A 20,459-nucleotide genomic window follows, 5' to 3' on the forward strand; every position below is an offset into this window, starting at 1 on the left:
TCTTCTCCACCAACATTCCTTTATCTTTAATTTAGTATTTGAATTTTAGTTCTAATTCTATTTAAAAATGAGTTCAAATCCTGATTATGTTCGTGTTGTGTTATATTACAATGGTAGGAATGTAGAAGGTCGACGAGGTGTCATATTCGAAGGTGAAAAAAGGCCGACACGTATCCAACGCAACACAACCATTGGCGAACTGCATCAGAGAATTCGGCAGAAGTTAAGTCTTCAAGACAACCAATGTATCACTGAGATCACGACAAGGGTGTGGCAAAGTGATAAATACATTAGTTTGAAAGTGCTTGACGATGAAGACTTGGAGATGACAATGGAAGAATTTTGCAACCAGTCAAGGACAGATTTTCTAGAGTTGTATGTCGACATCGTCGCAACCGAGAATGCTCTCATACCGGTGAGGTCAGTTTATTTAAATTCTCTCCGTCTTCCAGCTTCTCTTGCCGCTCATGCGTCTTCAGTTGGTAACTTTTCTGAGGGAGATGAAAATGATCCGACTTGGGAAATGCACGACGAAGATGACGATGACGACGATGAAAATATGGCAATGGAAGAACATCTTCTGGCGGAGGATGCTAGTGCTTCAGACGGAGATGAATCTCGTGAGATGGGTGCGTCTGAAATCCCAATATTCCATCAACCAGTCGTCGCGCAAATGCCGCAGTTGAATGACGTTGCGTCTGCTCCGTTTGGTATTCCACAAGAAGGTAATTGATCTCATTTGTATAATGCGTGAATAAATAACTGATTTAATACCTGAAATAGTAAGTTCGTATTAAAAAATTATAATCCGCAATTGCAGGTGACACAGATGTTATTCCTTTTTGGGAATGAATTCCGCATTATTCTTACATTGATTGGAGTTATCAGAGCGAACAAGAATCATGTACTGATGGTTCGGTGTCTGGATCGGCTTCAATACAAGGTCCGTGGCAACTGGGTGACATGTTATTTGTCAATTAAGAAAAATCCTGTATAGCGAGGGAATTGCTATGCAAATTTCGTCGCTAATTTCATCCTCGCTACTACTTTCCCTCGCAAAATCGTTTGTGAGGGAATTTGTGAGGGAAAGTAGTAGCGAGGATGAAATTAGCGACGAAATTTTCATACCAATTCCCTCGCAATACAGGATTTTTCTAGTAGTGGAATTTGCGACAAAAAAAGATGTCCAAATGACACTTAAGCACAACCTTATTAGAGAGCATCAAGAAGCCATTGTAATTGAGAGCACGCCTGCAAAGTTATCCATGAAATGTTGTGCGTACGATCAAGGTTGTCCGTAGCGCGTAAGGGCGATCAAACCGGTGTTTCGTGAAAATTGAAAACTAACGAGATGGGGTGGAAAGTGGGGTATATATAGGTTGCACATGAGACGCCCCCTTTGGGCGTCACATGTGACGCCCCAATGGGGCGTCTTCTCCAAGGGAGAGACGCCTCACTGGGGCGTCACATGTGACGCCCAAAGAGGGCGTCTCATTGTGCAACAGATGTGTAATTTTTAACAAAACAGCATTAAATGCGTAATTATTTTAATTAATTACATTATTTTAATTTTTTTGCCCAATGTGAAGTGATCTCTACTATAACATGCATGGAAAACACACAAGTGAAAGAGCTCCCATCTAAAAACCGGAAAGTAGCAAAAGATGAAAGTATCAATCATGTTGACTTAGGAATGCTGGATTGACTGGTCTATTCTAACTGTGATTGGATTGGATGTACACATATGTAAATATATATTCCCGCACATTTAAATTAAAGCATATTTCCTTCGTCCAAGTTGATCTGCCAGCTTGTGTTGGCTATTCCAATTTCCATCCAATGGGCTCACTCATTCACATGTACTCCAAATAAATAAATTATTTAATTAAACCTTCAAACACTAAGAAACTCACCAATCCCTCCCTATAAAAACCCCATCTTATTCCTCTCTAAATCCATCCCTCACACACACCAAATCAAAGTAGCATTTTAAAGTTAGTAACTTTTAACATCTTTGGTGAAATGGCTTCCAAGACTGCTCTTCTCCTATCTCTCAATCTCCTCTTCTTCACTGTGGTTAGCTCCACCTATGTTCCATGTCCTCCACCCCCCAAAGGTCACAAACACCCACCTGTCCCAAAGCCACCTTCTTCAAAGCAACCAAGTTGCCCCAAAGACACCCTTAAGTTCGGAGTGTGTGTTGATCTGTTGGGTTTGGTGAACGTGCAGCTTGGAAAGCCACCAAAGACACCATGTTGCTCCCTCGTTGAGGGTCTTGCTGATCTTGAAGCTGCTGTGTGCCTTTGCACCGCTCTCAAAGCTAACTTGCTGGGTCTCAACCTCAATGTTCCAATCAGCTTGACATTGCTACTCAATTACTGTGGAAAGGGAATCCCCGAGGGATTCGTGTGTGCTTAAATAGGGCACTTCATCGTATAATATATAGTTTCTTCAAGTTTAATAAGTATGTCATAAGGTTCTATTTTGCCATGTTCGTTGTTCACCGTGCTTTGTACTTTGTACTTTGCTATCCTCTCTGGCACGTTCCATTTTGCCAAACAACATTTCCTTCGTATTTGATTATTATTATTATTGTGATGGTTGGAACTTGAAGACTTCTTGTCTTCCTCCCCAGCCTCACCACCAGTGTTTTGTATTCCATCTAAGAGAAATTTCTACTAATAAAATTATAAGTTTAAGCAAAGATTCATTATTTCCTCTATCAATCATTTTTCCTTTCTTTCTCCTATATATTACCTTTCTTAATTTCCATTTAAGCAGTGAAAGGGTAAATATATCTGCTGTAAAATTCTAAGTAATAAAGAGGCAGCGGCTGTTGAGTAAAACTATTCTTCAAGTCCTTTGTTCTTTTTTAAATTTTGAATCCTTTGAAAGATTAAAATGGATGGTTTCCCAAAATCTTTCATATAAAGAAGAGGGATAAAAAAAGAAGAGGGATGAAAAGAGTGTTAAATAGAACTGAAAATTTAACTAATTTTACGTGAGAAATATGTTCCAACGAATATGAAATTCTCTAATAATTACGAATAGATTGGTTGAATTTAACTAATTTCAGAAACTCAAATTAAGAAGTATTTTTTTTATTTTCATTTTTTTTTTAATTTTTGGAATTTTAAATTTTTAAAAATTTAATACAATAAAACACTTGCAATAATAAAAAAAGTCATAATATATTAACTTTAGTACGATTATAAAGGCAACGGCTTTATATATATATATATATATATATATATATATATATATATATATATATATATATATATATATATATAAAGATAGCTAGATAAATAATTTGCTATTTCGTGCGCACTACAAAGTCACTTTTATTTTCATGGCAATTTTAGGTCCAAGGTCCTATGATATTTTCAAACGGTTTCATATATGGAAAAAACATTAATGACCAGGTTAATTAATGAATGCGTTTAAGTAATCAACTAATTTTACTTTAAAATTTTTAATAATAGCATAAGGCTCACATATGTTAGTTAGATACATAAATCCAACATATATTATATATGAGAAATAATTTTCTTATGTTGTAGGAAAAAAGTTATTTCATGTAGTAAAAACAAAGTTATAAGTGGGGCCCACATGTAAGAGGAGAGAGAAAAAATAGAGGTGAGACCCACCTATCTTTTGTGTGTGCTGAAAATTTATTTCTTTAATGCAAAATGAGATAAATATAACTCATTATATATATGAGATTAACATTTCTCTAGCCACTAGAGATAAGCTTATCTCCAGCCACTTTTTTTAATTATGTATTCCCGAAAATACATAGTTATAACGTTAAAGTTGTTTTTTTCCCTTCTCTCTTCGGTCACTTTTCATAACTTGTTGGCTAACATGGTGAGAGAAAAGCAACTTTAACGTTAATTACATATTCTCGAAAATACATAGTGAAAAAAGGATGACTGGAGATAAGCTTATCTTAAGTGAATGAAAAAAATATTTTTCCATATATATATATGAGAAAAACAAATATTATGTTGCAGGAAAATTCTTAGGTCATGTCATAGAGACAATCAATTGTGAGGACCACTATTTTTAAAATAAAATAAAAGTAAAAGAATTGATGGGCCCACTTTTATGTGTCTGTAGAAAAATTGGTTGTGTCATGTGAAAAATATTACCCTATATATATATATATATATATATATTATCTTCTATTATAAGTATATGAATTTTATAAGAGTTATATTACAAGACAAGTTAGTATGCCATGTTACATAGATTCATTTTCCGTGCCTACTTTTTTTTGCTTCATAAATTGTGGGCCTGCGAAATGTTGTATTTGTAGGAAACTTACTTCCCTCTTTTTCAATTGCAGGAAAAACGAAAACCCCTAAGTATATATTGGAGGATGGAGTACTTTCCTGCTTAAAATTCTTATCTCTCCATTCTTTTGCTATGATTCTATTGCAAGGTATGATATTTGGAGTTCCACGTCGGAAAGATAAAGTTCTGATGTAAGATTTATATAGAATTTGAATTCTCCTACTTTACAAATTAGCTTTTGGGGTGCGAGGTTCTCCCAATATTAATATCGATTGGTGTGAGAGCTGGAGCTCCGAAGCGTGGTTGAATCTTACGAAAGGGATATGAGCTTTGATCTTTAGCCCGAAATCTGAGGGTTATTGTCCCCTGTTCCCGTTTTCCATTTTCTAACATGTCCCGATCGACGGGGACCTCAAAATATAAAGCAAATTGTCCAAAGAAATCAAGGCGAAGACAATGAGCCATTTGTGTGGATATGGATATACACACAATTTTTCGTTTAAAAGTCTTTTAAAATTTTATTGTGAATAATCCACTGATCAGTTTGAGTAATTCACCTTTATTTAGAAAAATGATGGGGCAATAACTCAGCATATATATATAACTTTGGTCAAACTTTATTTGCGGCAAGAATCATATTTTATGACTACATCTTTGATATCATGAGTCAGCTTAATTTTTCTAAAAAGTTAGTGAGCAAAGGTACAAAATTGTTTTTTGACCTTATGTGTGAGTTTCTCTTGACTCCAATTACCGGTTTACTATCAGTGACAAACCATATCAGGTTTCAACTTTCCATTTTAAGGCTAAGTGATAATTGTTTTGCAGCTTTCACATGATCAGCACATGCATGGTCTTCGGACTTCAGCTACATTATTAATCACATTTTAGTTCAAAAGGCTTTCAAATGAACAGCAAAGTGGCAAACTATAACAAGCCCGTGTTTTTAACTGAAATTAGGGAATGTTTTACTTGTACATCTTGGCACTTCAACTGACACGTTTATATATGCATGTAGTCTTGTAGGGATCATTAACGAGATAAAAGGTAAATAACGAGTAATAGAGAGTGTAAAACTTTGTTAAGCAAAGCGCAAATGAGATGTATGTTGAAATTTCTTGCATATTCGACACCAGGAGTTGAGCTGTACGAGACAAATACAGCGTAATAAGAACAATATATCTTTAGCCCTCGTCAGTTCGTTTTAAATAATCGATGAAAAATGACAAATAATTGCAATATCTTAAGCTTTATTTCGTTTGATATTAGGCAAACTACCGAAAATTTCAGAACAACATGCATGCGTGAAATGATTTCATCTAGTTGACAACTAACCACACTACAAAAGGAGATGCTTCCAAAGTTACGAATAAATCTTTGGTACTACTGTTGTACCTAGATTCAGTGCATTTTATGAATGAGAGCCTTACACATCAGATGAGGGAGAAAAAATTTGACAAAAAAAAAAGTATTTTAGCTGACCTGTAATATTTTCATTGATGGAATGCACTGAATCTTTGGTACAACAATAGTACCAAAGATTTATTCCAAACTTACATATATTGAAAAAAGATGTATCATTTTAAATGACACATTTTACATTCTTTTACTTTCACAAAGAGGTGGGACCCACATCTTTAAATTTTTTTTCCTTACTCTCTCTCCCATGATTACACTTTCTCTGACTTAAAATGACATAATTTTATGTCCTTTAAAATGATATACACTTTCTCCTATATTTATATATTATTTCATTCCGCGGATTTCAAGCATACTTAATTCTTCGACCAAGTTGATCTGCCAGCTTGTGCTGGATATTCTAACTTGCACCCAATGGGCTCACTCACTCACATGTACTCCAAATAAATAAATTATTTAATTAAAACTTTAAACGCAAAGAAACTCACCAATCCATCCCTATAAAACCCTCTCCCACTCCATTGCTCACACACACCAAACCAAAGTAAGAGTAGCATTCTAAAAGTTAGTAACTTTCAACATCTTTGGTGAAATGGCTTCCAAAGCTACTCTTCTACTTTTTCTCAACCTTCTCTTCTTCACTGTGGTTAGCTCCACATATGTCCCATGTCCACCACCCCCCAAAGGTCACAAACACCCACCTGTCCCATGGCCACCTTCTTCAAAGCAACCAAGTTGCCCCAAAGACACCCTTAAGTTCGGAGTGTGTGTTGATCTGCTAGGTTTGGTGAACGTGCAGCTTGGGAAGCCACCAAAGACACCATGCTGCTCCCTCATTGAGGGTCTTGCTGATCTTGAAGCTGCTGTGTGCCTTTGCACCGCTCTCAAAGCTAACTTGCTGGGCCTTAACCTCAACGTTCCAATCAGCTTGACCTTGCTACTCAATTACTGTGGAAAGGGAATCCCCGAGGGATTCGTGTGCGCTTAAGTAGGCCACTTCATCATATATATAGTTTAATTAACTCTTTGAGTTAAGTATGTCATAAGGTTCTATTTCGCTATATTCGTTATTCATCATGCTGTGTACTCTGTACTCTGGTATCCTCTGTGGCACTTTCCAATTTGCCAAAGAACATTTCGTTCATAATTGATTACTATTATTATTATTGTGATGGTTGGAACTTGAAGGCTGCTCGTCTTCCTATCCAGCCTCACTAGTCTTTTGCATTTTATATATCTACGTGAAATTTCTTCCAATAAAATTCTACATTTAAGCAAAGATTCATTATTTCCTATATATACAAATATTTCCTTTTTTCTTTTTTTATCTATTCCCTATTCGCTTTCTTGATTTCTACTTAGCAGTGAAATAATATATATGGGATGTAGAACTCTATGTAATAAAGAGACAGGCTGCTGAGTGAAATTCTACTTTCGCTTAAAAATGATAGATGAAAATGTTGGGTATATTAATAATATAAGCCAATAGTATGTTCACATATAAGCCCAATAGGTGAAAGCATGGTTATTTGGGTCAATATGGGCTGGAGCCAAATAGCTTGCATTATATCTAGGGTTTCCTAAGCTGGAGGTAACACCGTTGAGCATTTCAAACTTTGATGTTCTTGGTGTAATACTTCAAGCATCTCTAAACCCTTCTCTCTCAACCTCATAATCTTCAACCTATGTAGCACCGATGCGACACGTGACACGACACGACACAACACGACACTCCGACACATAATCTTCAACCTATGTAGCACCGAAGCGTGTCGGACACGACTCTCCCTGTTTTTACAAGTATCCGTGCTTCCTTGCCTCCAACAATCTTGAAGTATTAACTTCGTGTGTCTGATTTGAGCGAGTAAGGTGTATATTCGAAGATCTCATCGAGTGGAACTCATAATTTAAATCACTTTCGCGATTCGACGGAAGGATTTACCGGGATCTAAGTTTGAAAAAACTGGAGCCGCAACTTTTCGGTCCAGATCCCAAAAATTTCGGCCATTATCAGAAAGTTAAACCTAATGGGTTTTGTTCTACTCGTCGAGACGATCGTTTTGAGTGGTCACTCGCCTTAAACGGAGATCGGACGAAGGAGATATGGCCGTTTGAAGTTTTAGGTACACTTTTATGCGAAAAAGAATATTCATGCGAAAAAGAATATTCTGAGAGAATATTCTGTTAGTTGGGGAATATTATGCAGGGGACATTTTAAAAATCAAAAAATGTTCTGGTGAGTTTCTGACAATAGGGGTAGTCCATCTTAAGGTTTATGGGCGCTCCGAATCTGTTTTTGGGAAGTCTTTGCTTTAATTTGCGAAGTCTGAGAGATCTATAAGGTGCACCCTTTCTAACTCTTAGCTCTGATTAAAATGCCTAAATATAGTTCCTATGATATTATGAAATGAAATCATTTGATGTTATTGAATTTTATGGTTGGAAATTACATGTTCAATTTGGCATGGAAGAACATGAGATATTCCATAATGTATTAAATGATTTTGCATTTACCATTGAAAATTGTGGATTAATATCAACGGAACAAACATGGATATTTTTGTAGGGATTACTTGTTAAATTCTCTAAATATTCATCTAGCTATGACTTGTAGTAAATATAAGACGATGAAAAAGATATGAAATCACTTGAATACTTAGTTCCAAAACAAGAGGGGCTCTCCAAAGCTCTCGTAGCAGAGAAGTTCTTTGAATTCAAATTTAATACGAATTCAGTTAATTAAACTTGAGAACATAAGGAACAAGCTAAAAGATGATAAATCTGATATGTCTGATAATCTTTTTGTCGATCTTGCATTGAGTAAACTACCTACTGAATGGAGTTCTTTCAAGACTGAAAGAACAAAGTGAACTGGATAAATTAAAGAGGTTTATTCATATTTAGGATCAAAACTATTCTAGGAAGAGTTTGGAACAAATAGGACAATAAAAGTTAATTGCCTACTTAGTTTCACGTTCCAATAAACCTCAGAAGAAGTCCAAGTCACCAAAAGGTGAATCCTCTTCATAGTTAGAGGCCAAAAAGACTATCTTCAAAAGAAGAAGAAAGATAAGTGCCATAACTGTGGAAAGTGGGATCACTGGGCAGCAGAGTGTAAGCTACCAAATAAGTTAAAAAAAAAAACAACACACCACAAAATGAGGCTAATATGTTAACTAATGAACCTGAGCCTCAAGCTTTCATTGGAATGATGAAGAATGGAAAGGGCAGTGTCTCTTCTGAGTGGTGGTTGGAGAGCGGAGCTACCTGTCATACTACAAATGATAGGAATTTACTCACTAAGGTCATAGAAGTGAAAGATACAGTGGAAAATTGCAGTGGTAATGAGACAGATGTGACTCATGTTGGAACTGCAAATTTGGTGCTTTCTTCAAGTAAATTACTAACTCTAAAATAAGTTAGAGTAGTACCTTTACTTAAAAGGAAATTGATATCTTTGCTTGATAAAGATGATATGTATTTCTCAACTATAAATTTGGTGTTTTCTTCTAGTAAACTACTAACTCTAAAACAAGTTAGAGTAGTACTTTTACTTAAAAGGAAATTGGTATCTTTGCTTGATAAAGCTTGTATGCCTTTCTCAATTATGAATTGTAGAGTAACTTTATTTGTTAACTCTTGTTATTTTGGTTGTGCATTCATGATTAATGGTATGTATAGATTGAGTTTAGATACTGTGAGCATAAACCATGTGAGTTCAACTTTGATTGATCCAAAGTTGTTACATAATAGACTTGGACATGTGAACTACAGGAAAATGCAACATCTAGCTAAAACTCTTGATACTCCATTAAATGCTTTTATTTGATTTGACAAATGTGAAGTAAGTGCACAAACTAAGATCACAAGAAAACCTGTTAAGTCAGTTTCTAAAAGCACACAACTTCTTGATCTGATACATTCTGACCTTTGTCACTTTAGAAATTATATTACTAGAGGTGGTCAGAAGTACTTAATAACATTCATAGACAATTTTTCTAGATATTGTCATGTCTATCTGTTGAAATCGAAAGATGAAGTTTTTGAAAGGTTCTAGATTTTTAAGTCAAGAGTAGAAAATCAACTCAACTTGAAAATTAAGAGGTTTAGGAGTGATAGAGGAGGAGAGTACACAATGACAGGGTTCAAGGAATTTTACGCTTTGGAGGGCATAATACTTGAAACCACTGCTCCTTACTCACCCTAATCAAATGGTGTTGTTGAGCGCAAGAATAGGACATTAACTGAAATGTTAAACTCTATGTTACTTATAGCTGGCATGCCTTCCTCCTATTGGGGAGAAGCAGTTCTAACTGCCAATCACATCCTGAACAGGTTGCCGTACTCTAAATTGTCTATGACTCCTTATGAGATATGGCATAAGCGCTCTTGTATATATGATACTCTTAAGACTTGGGGATGCATTGCCTATGTAAGAATACAAGATCCTAAGAGACATAAGGTGGGACCTAGAACCATTACTTGTGTATATCTAGGAAGTGCAGAATACAATGCTGCAAATAGATTTTTGGATATATTTACAACTACGGTGATAGAATCTAGAGATGCATAATTCTTTGAGAATAAGTTTATCAAAGATCATGACTTGAGTCTTTCTGGATCTACTGATATGATTTTAGAATCTCCTATAGAATCTGAAGCAAGCCCTTCTGACACTTACCCCACATAACTGGTTGTTGAATCAGTTCCAGTTAGAGTATCTACAAGAGAGAGGAGTTCCTAAAGACTTTGGCGAGGACTTTGTCACTTACCATCTAGAGGATGATCCATTCTCCTGTTAGGAAGCAATGAGATCTAGGGAATCTCTACTATGGGAAGAAGCTATAGATGATGAAATGAGTTCTTTGCTGCATAATCATACTTGACAGCTAGTCAATTTGTCGAAAGGGGCTAAGGCTATAGGTTGTAAGTTGATAGTGAAGAAGAAACTGAATAGTGATGGATCGATAGCCAGATACAAAGCACATTTTGTAGCTAAAGGCTATAGACAACAAAGTGAAGTTGACTATTTTGGTGTCGACTCACCTGTGTGTTATCTATCAACTATAAGAATTCTTCTTGCTTTGACATCTATTGAACACTATGTAGTGCATGAAATGGATGTAAAGACAACTAGTGGATGACATGTTAATTCTTGGTTTTTGATCATTCTGTAGTGAGTGACATGAAAGCTAAATTAGCTATAGAATTTGACATGAAAGATCTTGGTATTGCAAATACCATTCTTGGTATGAAAGTAAGCTTTGATAGGCAAGTTATCTCCCTTAGCCAGGCTCATTATATTGAGCAGCTACTTTCTACATGGGGATACAGTGAGTGCAAACTGAGTGAGACACCATGTGATTATAATAATAGACTGAGTCCTTATGAAGGGATCAATGTGGATCAGTTAAAGTATTCAAAACTAATTAGTAGTCTCATATATGCTGCAAGTTGCATTAGACCTGACATAGCCTTTGCAGTTGGCATGCTGAGTCATTTCACTAGTAATCCTAGTAAAGAGCATTGGGATGCCCTCGATAGGCTGATGCGATATCTTAAAGGTACTAAAGATTATGCTTTACACTATTCTGGTTATCCTTCAATTGTGGAGTAATATTCTGATACGTCATGGTGTTCAGAAATCAGAAATAGTAAGTTCACCAGTGGATATGTATTCACTTTGGGTGGAGCTACTATTGCTTGGAAATCCAAAAGATAGACTTGTATTGCGTTGTCGTTTATGGAATCAGAACTTTTTGCTTTAGCCTTAGCCGGCGAAGAGGAAAAGTGGATAAAGAATCTGATTATGAATATTCCTTTGACTCGGCTAAAAATTAATTCTTTAAGCCTATTTTGTGATAATCAAGCAGCTGTCCAAGTTGTTAAAAATGCTCTCTTTAATTCAAAGAGAAGACATATAAGATTGAGACATGGGTTGTTGAATTATCTGAGAAAATAAGGAGTTATCACCTTGATCGATGTCAGATCAAAAGATAACTTGGCTAATACTCTCACAAAAGATATGCCTAAAGATTGATTATTCAAAACAGTGGGGGAAATGAGGTTAAAGACTGTATAGACAGGTCTTAATTACCATTTACTTACCTTTTAACTGTGTGTTTTGAGTTATCGAATCTTTCTTTTGTTGGCCAAAATGATAAGCATTGTTTATATGTTTCATCTATGTTCTTAGTTACTAATTAATTTGAATAGGGTAAGTTGTCTCATTCCAAACTTGATGAAGATAACTTAAACCTGATTCAAAGGTTCTACCTAGGAAACTTGTGTCATTCCAAACTTGATGATACAATCCAACCTGGTTGGACCATCCTTTTGGTTAAATGATCTCATTCCAAACTTGATGCTAGATTATTTGACTTTGAGGAATCAGTAATTGTGAAATTCCAAATCGAAACATTGAAATAGTTGTTTGCATAAGAAGCCTATGGGTCATGTTCTTAATTGAAACTTGACATCACATGACTAGGTTATTGTAAGTAACTTGACTATTGATTTTGTTCATTGAAACTAGACAATAGTTATTCTCTTACAAATAAACTTAAGTTGATGGCTCTTTGCAAAACAAACTATTTAGGCCTTGTTCATAATTTATGAAACTGGCTTGATGCTTATGAACATAATATTGCGATGCTTGATGAAATTAATATATGTTCTTCTTTTCCTTATGATATGATGCTAAGTCCTTTTAGTAGAACTAGACATCTTTGGTAGATTATTCAACTGATTGAATTCATAATAATATGAAATTCATACTTGATATTCTACAGAGGATGACAGAGATGAAGGAGAGCTTAATGAGAAAGATCTTGACTAAGATCACCTCCTTGATAAATAAATATATCATTTAGAGTATGTGGGTACTTGACAGTTCACCCGCTATTGTCCATTTTGATGGAGTCTATTTATTCGAGACTTACATTTTGCTATCTTTAATTTATGAACATTGTTGATTGTGAACTGATTTTGAGACTTATTTTGGATGTTGGGATTTGGATGAGTTTAGGTTGAATCTAAAACTCTAAATATTTACTTTGGTATGTTGGTCTCAGAAAAGATTCATAATAATGATGATTTATTTATTTAGATTGAAAATGACTATTGACTTTAATGTTTTACAGTTAAAATTCTTTGATTGATCCGAGTTAGTTGTCTTGGACTGGATATGAATGATTCATATTTATTTGAACATTACATTGATCACTCTATTGGATTGTGCTATATGGTGAACATAGGAGGAGATTGTTGGGTATATTAATAATATAATCCAATAATATGTTCACATATAAGCCCAATAGGTGAAAGCATGGTTATTTGGGTTCATATGGGCTGGAGCCTAATAGCTTGCATTATATCTAGGGTTTCTTAAACTGGAGGTAACACTGTTGAGCATTCCAAACTTTGATGTGTCTTGGTGTAATACTTCAGGCATCTCTAAACCCTTCTCTCTCAACCTCATAACCTCCAACAGGAAAGAATATAAAAGAAAGGAAAAAAATAAAAATAAAACATTCGTTCATTTTCATGAGAATATTTTCAGTGCTACGAATGCACTTAGTTTTCGATACATTTTTCATTCACAATGTGATAGTGTCTTATTTTTTGTCAAATCACTCTCTCACATGATCTTAAAATAAATTATTTATTAATGATTTGATAAAAATAAAACATGTGTCACATTGTGAGTGGAAGATGCAAACTAAAAATTTAGCGCTTCCGGATTACAATATAAATTTTCCATTTTCACCAACGAAATCATTATAACACCAATGATTCGGAAACTTTCAGCTAGCATCCGTTTAATTTGATGTGCATGTTCATTGGAGCTTAACGGAATATTTCTTACGATCATGTACTCGGTTCGAACAAACAAAAAGCAAATACCAAGTAAAGTAGCTAGCCAAATTTCGAGTATAGATTGTAATAGGATTATATAAATCTTATGTTGCAGGAGGACCACAGTACAACTTTCCTACCGAGACACGAGACAATGGACAGGAGGGAAAAAATAAGATAATGAAAGAGAAAAAGAATATGTGAGCCTCATGTTTTTGTTGTGTCTACAAGAAAATCATTATTTTTAAGATTTCTATAAGCCATTGCAAAATATATAAATATATATATATATATATATATATATATATATATTTATATCACTACAAGAATAAATGTATTTCGTGGCGGTTAGATTGTCTTTCTGCGTCGGTTCAAACCGCCTCCAAAATCGTTGGGCAGCGGTTATACAACCGTCGTGAAAATAAGCGTCGGCAGGATATCCACGACGGTTGGAATCAACCGCTGGAATAACCGCAGAGAGGTATACAACGACGGTTTGAAAGGCGGGTATGACCGCTACATACCACTGATCAAGTTTCTCTGCAAGACGTATTTCGCGACGGTTGCAAACCGCCTCTAATTTAAAATTATTATTTTTAAAATAAATTTTAATTATTAAAATTTTGAAAATCCAAATTATTTTAATTTGAATAATAGTGATTTATTATTATTTTATTTAAATATTATTTCAAAAAAATTCTAAATTTTAGAAAATTTAAAATTTAATTTGAATAATAGCGATTTATTAATATATTTGTTATTTTAATTAAATATTAGTAATTTGAAATAAATTTTTATATATTAAAATGTGGAAAATTCAATTATTTTAATTTGAATAATAGTGATTTATTATAATCTTATTATTATATTTATTATTTTACTAAAATATTATTTCAAAAAATATAGTAATTTTACAAAATATTAAATAAACTTTTATATATTAAATATTTCGAAAATTGTAATTATATTAATTCCTGTAACAGCTTCAATATTTCTCCTTCTATCTACTATTTCATTTCTTCGAATCCTAAAACCCCAAACCTGCCTCCACCACAGTTACTTCCTCTACCACAAAACGAAAAACAAAATAACCTATACACTTGCCTGCTAAGAAAGGTAGAGACTATGGCGATTCTTAACCTATACACCACAGTTAAAAACAGCTTAAAAATAAAAAATAAAAACTTTTTCCTCTCTTTTAATTAATCACAAGAGCATAATGCGCATACACATTTCACGCACACGGAATAAGAACATGACAAAACCAATTTCATCATTTTGAAACTAATAAAAAGATTCAATTTTTTATAAAATTAAAAAAAAAAGACCTATACACTTGCCTGCTAAGAAAGGTAGAGACTATGGCGATTCTTGTAAGAAGCTTGCTCTAGTTGAGAGCCCCCCACCTGTTATGAGATGAGCAGCGAATTAGATTGTAGATTACAGATGAAAAAACCAAAAACCCTAGAGAAAGAGAGTGAGAGAGAAACAGAGAGAAATCGACAAGAAAGAGAGAGAGAGAGAGAGCCAAACAAGGTTGTGCACTGTAGTGTTTTGGCAAATAAAGAACAGGATGCAAACACGTTAGAGAGATGTTTATGCACTGTATTTTGGCAAACAGAGCGACGGAGGTTTTGTGAAAAAAGATAACTAAGGGGGAGGTTAAGTGAAAAGGTTTGGTGAAAAAAAGTAACGGGAGGGAGCGGGCAAATGAAAAGGTCGGAGGGAATTGGGAGCGGGTAAAGAAAAATAGAATCAACTGTGTTTTATTTTATTCATTTAAAAATCATTTTTAGTGCATTTTAATTATAATGACTTTATTAAAATTACTTTTTATCCCTTTTATAGTATTTATTTCAAACAAAGAATAGGTTTTATTTTTTAAAAGAAAGAATTTTAAAGTTTTTCTAAGGAAAATAATTCATTTGTATTTTATATTTACATATGAAATACCAATTATTATTAGTTAAGAAAAAAAAAACATCAAAAGATATATAATTCAAATATATTATATTTAAATAAAAAATATATTTTGAAAATATTTTGTTAAATTTAATGTATTAATCACAATTAATGTACCAACCACAATTAATGTACCAATCAAAATTGATTGTAATTGGTGCATTAATTATGATCAAAATTGATTGTGATTGATACATGAGCCGGCAATATCAACTCAGGTTTTTTCACCTTTTTGCCCATCATTAATTATTTAATAACCATTTTGCCCCTTATTGTAAAATATCTAATAAGGGGCAAAAGAGTGAAAAAGCCACCAACCTCATCCATATATTTGTCTTTTTTTGCTGAACAAAGAATTTGATAATTATGGGAAATATTTGAGCCACTAATTAATGTATGTTCTTTTCTAATACGTGTATTGAAATTTTATAATTGATTAATGTACTAATCACCAATCACAATTTGTGTACCAATGGGATTAACTTTTGGTTGTTTCAATCACAATTAATGTACCAATGAGCAATCACTGCGGAAGATCATAACTTTTGATTTGGATATCCAAAACAGATAATTTTTTATTTTATTTCACTTAAATTTCCAAAATCTACGCAATGACACCTCATTTGGCATATTTTATCCCTCACAATTTTTTTTGAATTTATAAGAATGGTATCACAAACAATTAATGTACCAATCATCAATCACAATTAATGTACTATTGAAAAAATCAATTGGTGATTGTTACATTAATTAAATAGCCTTTTTCCTCTGTTTTCTTTTTTTGATTGTGACATTAATTCTGATCGGGCAACATGATTGTGCCACATAGCGCACCAAGTTCTCTATCCTGATAGCAAACTCAGTCCAGTCGTAGCAAAGTTCAATGTGTGGCGGTAAATTTTACTATTTGTGTGGTAGTTTGGTATATAAATGCCAAAAACATGGCACATTAGTCAATGTTCCATGAATTAAGTTTTCATCATTCCAATTGATAGCCCATATATTAGGGCAAGTATAGCACTTATGTAACCATCATTTAAAAAAATGGATATTTAAATTTGATTATGAATCAATTCAAATAGATATAAAAAAATTATATTTTGTTATCAAAAAAAAAAAAAAAAAATTATATTTATATAGATTAGTAAAAATCAAAAATTAGATGCTAAAAAAATGACGATTTTGTTGATTCATTTTTGATCGAATGGATATATATTATTGAATTAGGACCAATGCTTGAGAATAGAATTAATAATGTGCGCGCATTTATATAGGTATCCAATTTTGTTCATATATCATAATCATATATCTTACGATAAATAACAGAAAATATAATAGATTTCCGAATTTTAAATAGCCGATACATACATATCCTAACTATACTGATTAGAATTTAAACAAAAGTGTGTGATATATATTATTAATAATAGCCTATCACAAAGAATTTAATGGCACAGTGGTTGTTGTTATTTAATTCTTACAATGTATACCGTGTTCAAATCCCGTTATCCACAATTATGTTTAAATATTTTTCACATTTCCCCAAACCGTCGCAGAATGCCATAAACGGTCGTGAATCTCTTTATTCCACGTCAGTTTCAAAATGTCGTGAAATTAAGTATTCTGCGTCGGTTCAAACCGACCTTGAAATATATATTTAGAGGCGGTTACCAACCGCCTCAGAATAACCGTCGTAGAATTATAATATTCAACTACGGTGGAGTCAAACGTCATCATAACCGTCGTCATATTGTATTCTGCGACGGTTTGCCCCTAACCGTCGTGAAACGTCGGTCGCGAAAAACACATTTTCTTGTAGTGTATGGATAACAACATTAAATATAGGGAATCATAACCATACAAAAGATGAAAACATTAAGTATGTGGAATCATAACCATACATCTGTTATTACTGGAATTGAGCGAGTAATAATCATAACCATACGATAGGTGAAAACATTAAGTATGTGGAATCATAACCATACATCATTAAGTACGCATGAAAAAATGATTTTACTATATATATATGGAAAAATATTTTCTCATGTCGTAGGAGAGTTGTTTTTTCCTACTAGTGACCCTTCGATTTTCGTGCAATATTTTCTTTTGCTTTTTATTTTTTAATAGATGTGGGCCCCACATAAGATGTGTCTACAGCATGAGGAAATTTTCTCCTATCGTATGAGAAAATCGAAACCCTATATGTATATATATATATATATATATATATATATATATATATATATATATATATATATATATATATATATAGGGATAAGATCCTTTGACACTGGTGTCAAACTTTGAAATTTGACATCAAATACTAACCGTTGATTTCTGCCAATCAATGATTATCATTTATTGGGAATCAAACATATTAATTAACTATTAATTTACAATAAATGATAACCGTTGATTGACAAAAATCAACAGTTAGGATTTGATGTCAAATTTCAAACTTTGACATCGGTGTCAAAGGATTCTGCCCATATGTATATAAACTGTAGATTGTAAGTTCAATATCTTTTATTTTTAGAAGCATCGTGAAATATATATGTAGTGATGGAGTCAGAGGGAGATAGGGAGGCGATTGCCCCCCTTCACTTTTCAAGATCGACTAATATACTATTACCTATATAGTATGAGTGAGAATATTCTAACTACCAAAAATTCTCACTGCTAACTTACTACCCATCACATCACCATTGGATCAAAGAGAGAAAATGTTAAAAAAATTTTTGAAGAGAGAGAAAATATTAATCTAATGGTGATTAGGTAGGTAGCAAGTTGGTAGTGAAAGATTTTAGTAGTTAGAATATCCCTCCTTATATAGTATATATTGTTTGTGCAATAATGTTTGACACCAGATATCATTCAATTTGCTATATATTTTTTTTTTTTTGGTATCCAATTTGCTATAATTTTGTTAAAAGGTAATGTTTGAATTAGTTCAAAAGATAAAAGAATTGAATATAAAATATTTTGGAAAGATATATAAGTAAATTTGTACAAAGTAGATTTAAACATAATAAAGTTAGTTTTATTTTCTAGTCAATCTAACAAATATTTGATTTTGATGACTATCTGAATATCTATAAATAATAATTAAATTAGATAAGATAAGAATAATTGAATAATAAGGATTTAAAAATTGGATAAAAAGATAAATCTAAATGGGAAAAGTATTTCTCTAGTCATCTCCAGTGAGTCTAAAATGACGTCGTTTTGAGTTGTAAGATTAAAAAATTATAATGATGAAGATTAATATAACCTTGCAATAAATTAGAAATACAAAAATATCTTAATTTTTGTCCCAAAATGACATTTGGGCTCAACAAAGATAATTTATCTCCCTTGACTGAAGAAATATGTTACCCAATTTAAATAGGATAAATTTGTTTTCATTTTCTAGGATGCCTATCAAATTATTAATATATAATGATAAGAAGAATATAATAAGAATTTAAAAATTAGATACAAAGTAAATTTAAATATGATAAAATTTATTTTATCTTCTAGTTAATCTCAAAATATTTGGTCTCTATTTAAACGTCAATATATTATAAATAAATAATTTTATTTTGTAATCAATCCAATTAATTTGAGTATTAATATTTATATTATGTAATTTATATATTATAAATATTTCTATTTAAGTATATACTTTTTTGTTTTAATTATAAATTTTAAAATACATGTAATTTTTCCCCTCACAAAAAAAATCATAACTCTGCAATTATATTATATTTACATGTATATATGAAATTATTGGGTTCTGAATGTGATTGGTCGTCTGCATGTGCAAGCTTAATTATTAATTTCATTTATGCATTGGAATTTTTTTCTCCCTTTCTCACTTGTGATTTATGTAGCACCGATACTGACACGAGACATGTGACACGATACGACATGACACTCTGACACATTAATTCTAAAAAATGTTAGATTTCGACACGTTAGGACACGTTTTGATATTAAATAATATTTTTAATTCATGTAGTGTATATTATATTTAATATTCAATAATTTAACAAAAAAAGGAAACTAAACTTATAATATTCATCAATTTTGCAAAGAAACATGAGATATCCCAAATATTTATATTAAACTAAATAAAATGGTAATCATAATCCAACGAATCTAATAGTTGGAACTAAAAACGCAACGCAACTTTTGAACCTTTTTTTGAATTTCTATAATGCGTGTTGAAGTGTCGGAGAGTGTCGAAAAGTGTCAGACACGATACGTCAGGGTTTTTGAAGTGTCGGTGCTTCATAGCTTGTCATTGCTTGCCTGACCATGTTTGATATAGTCAAATTCGTCAACGACATATGGCAACTCTTAGAGAATTTTTTTTGTTACAACAATATTTACAGCTGGGCACTAACCAGTGGCGGAGCCAGGCTCTAACCGGAGCCCGGGCCAAAAAATTATATGTGTATTTAATTTTTTTAATTTTAGTTAGTTCATATCATAATATATTTAAATTATATTAAATACAAAACACCTGAGCAGGAAGCTTAAAAAAGAGTTATAATTTTATTAAGTATTTTTTAATTTTATTGAATATATTTTAATTTTTTTATATAAATAAAAATTGAACACATAACTTAATACAACTTACCCAAATCTCTTATCAAATATATTTTAATTTTTTGATAGCGCCAAATTATAATTAATTATATAATTATAATAAGTATAATTTGTTAAAATATAGCTCGGGCCGAGGTCACACCCAGGTAACACGTGGCTCCGCCACTAGCACTAATAACCTATGTTACACAAACACTTCAAAAAAATTGAGGAGTCATGTTCAACACTTCCCGATTCTTCGATATTCTGACACGTTCCGACATTTATAATATTTAAAATTTCATTACATATTATGAAAAAAATTGATTGATGTTTTACGAAACTGATAT

At 32.7% G+C, this 20,459-nt stretch overlaps 2 protein-coding genes across 4 annotated transcripts; both read left to right on the top strand.

Annotated features, from left to right (window-relative positions):
* Positions 1 to 1,980: 1,980 nt before the first annotated feature.
* LOC133290007 (putative lipid-binding protein AIR1B) lies at positions 1,981 to 2,537 on the top strand. Of its 2 annotated transcripts, XM_061488046.1 has the most exons (2): positions 2,021 to 2,116; positions 2,195 to 2,537. In XM_061488046.1, exons 1-2 carry the CDS (start codon positions 2,023 to 2,025, stop codon positions 2,416 to 2,418), a joined length of 318 nt encoding a protein of 105 aa, XP_061344030.1. In that variant the 5' UTR covers positions 2,021 to 2,022; the 3' UTR covers positions 2,419 to 2,537. The 2 variants fall into 2 exon arrangements, with proteins under 2 accessions (XP_061344029.1, XP_061344030.1); XM_061488045.1 differs by having other exon boundaries at positions 1,981 to 2,537.
* Positions 2,538 to 6,304: 3,767 nt separating this feature from the next.
* Positions 6,305 to 6,706, top strand: LOC133290009 (putative lipid-binding protein AIR1B). Of its 2 annotated transcripts, XM_061488052.1 has the most exons (2): positions 6,311 to 6,404; positions 6,483 to 6,706. In XM_061488052.1, exons 1-2 carry the CDS (start codon positions 6,311 to 6,313, stop codon positions 6,704 to 6,706), a joined length of 318 nt encoding a protein of 105 aa, XP_061344036.1. The 2 variants fall into 2 exon arrangements, with proteins under 2 accessions (XP_061344037.1, XP_061344036.1); XM_061488053.1 differs by having other exon boundaries at positions 6,305 to 6,706.
* Positions 6,707 to 20,459: the final 13,753 nt, after the last annotated feature.

Source organism: Gastrolobium bilobum, unplaced genomic scaffold, assembly GCF_033153095.1.
Source record: "Gastrolobium bilobum isolate Gb01-03AN ecotype WA unplaced genomic scaffold, APGP_CSIRO_Gbil_v1 utg157769, whole genome shotgun sequence".
Taxonomy (NCBI): domain Eukaryota; kingdom Viridiplantae; phylum Streptophyta; class Magnoliopsida; order Fabales; family Fabaceae; genus Gastrolobium; species Gastrolobium bilobum.

What these genes read in the sequence shown, in the direction of transcription:
- LOC133290007 (XM_061488045.1), top strand. Translation starts at nt 2,023, where the DNA reads ATGGCTTCCAAGACTGCTCTTCTCCTATCTCTCAATCTCCTCTTCTTC.
- LOC133290009 (XM_061488053.1), top strand. Translation starts at nt 6,311, where the DNA reads ATGGCTTCCAAAGCTACTCTTCTACTTTTTCTCAACCTTCTCTTCTTC.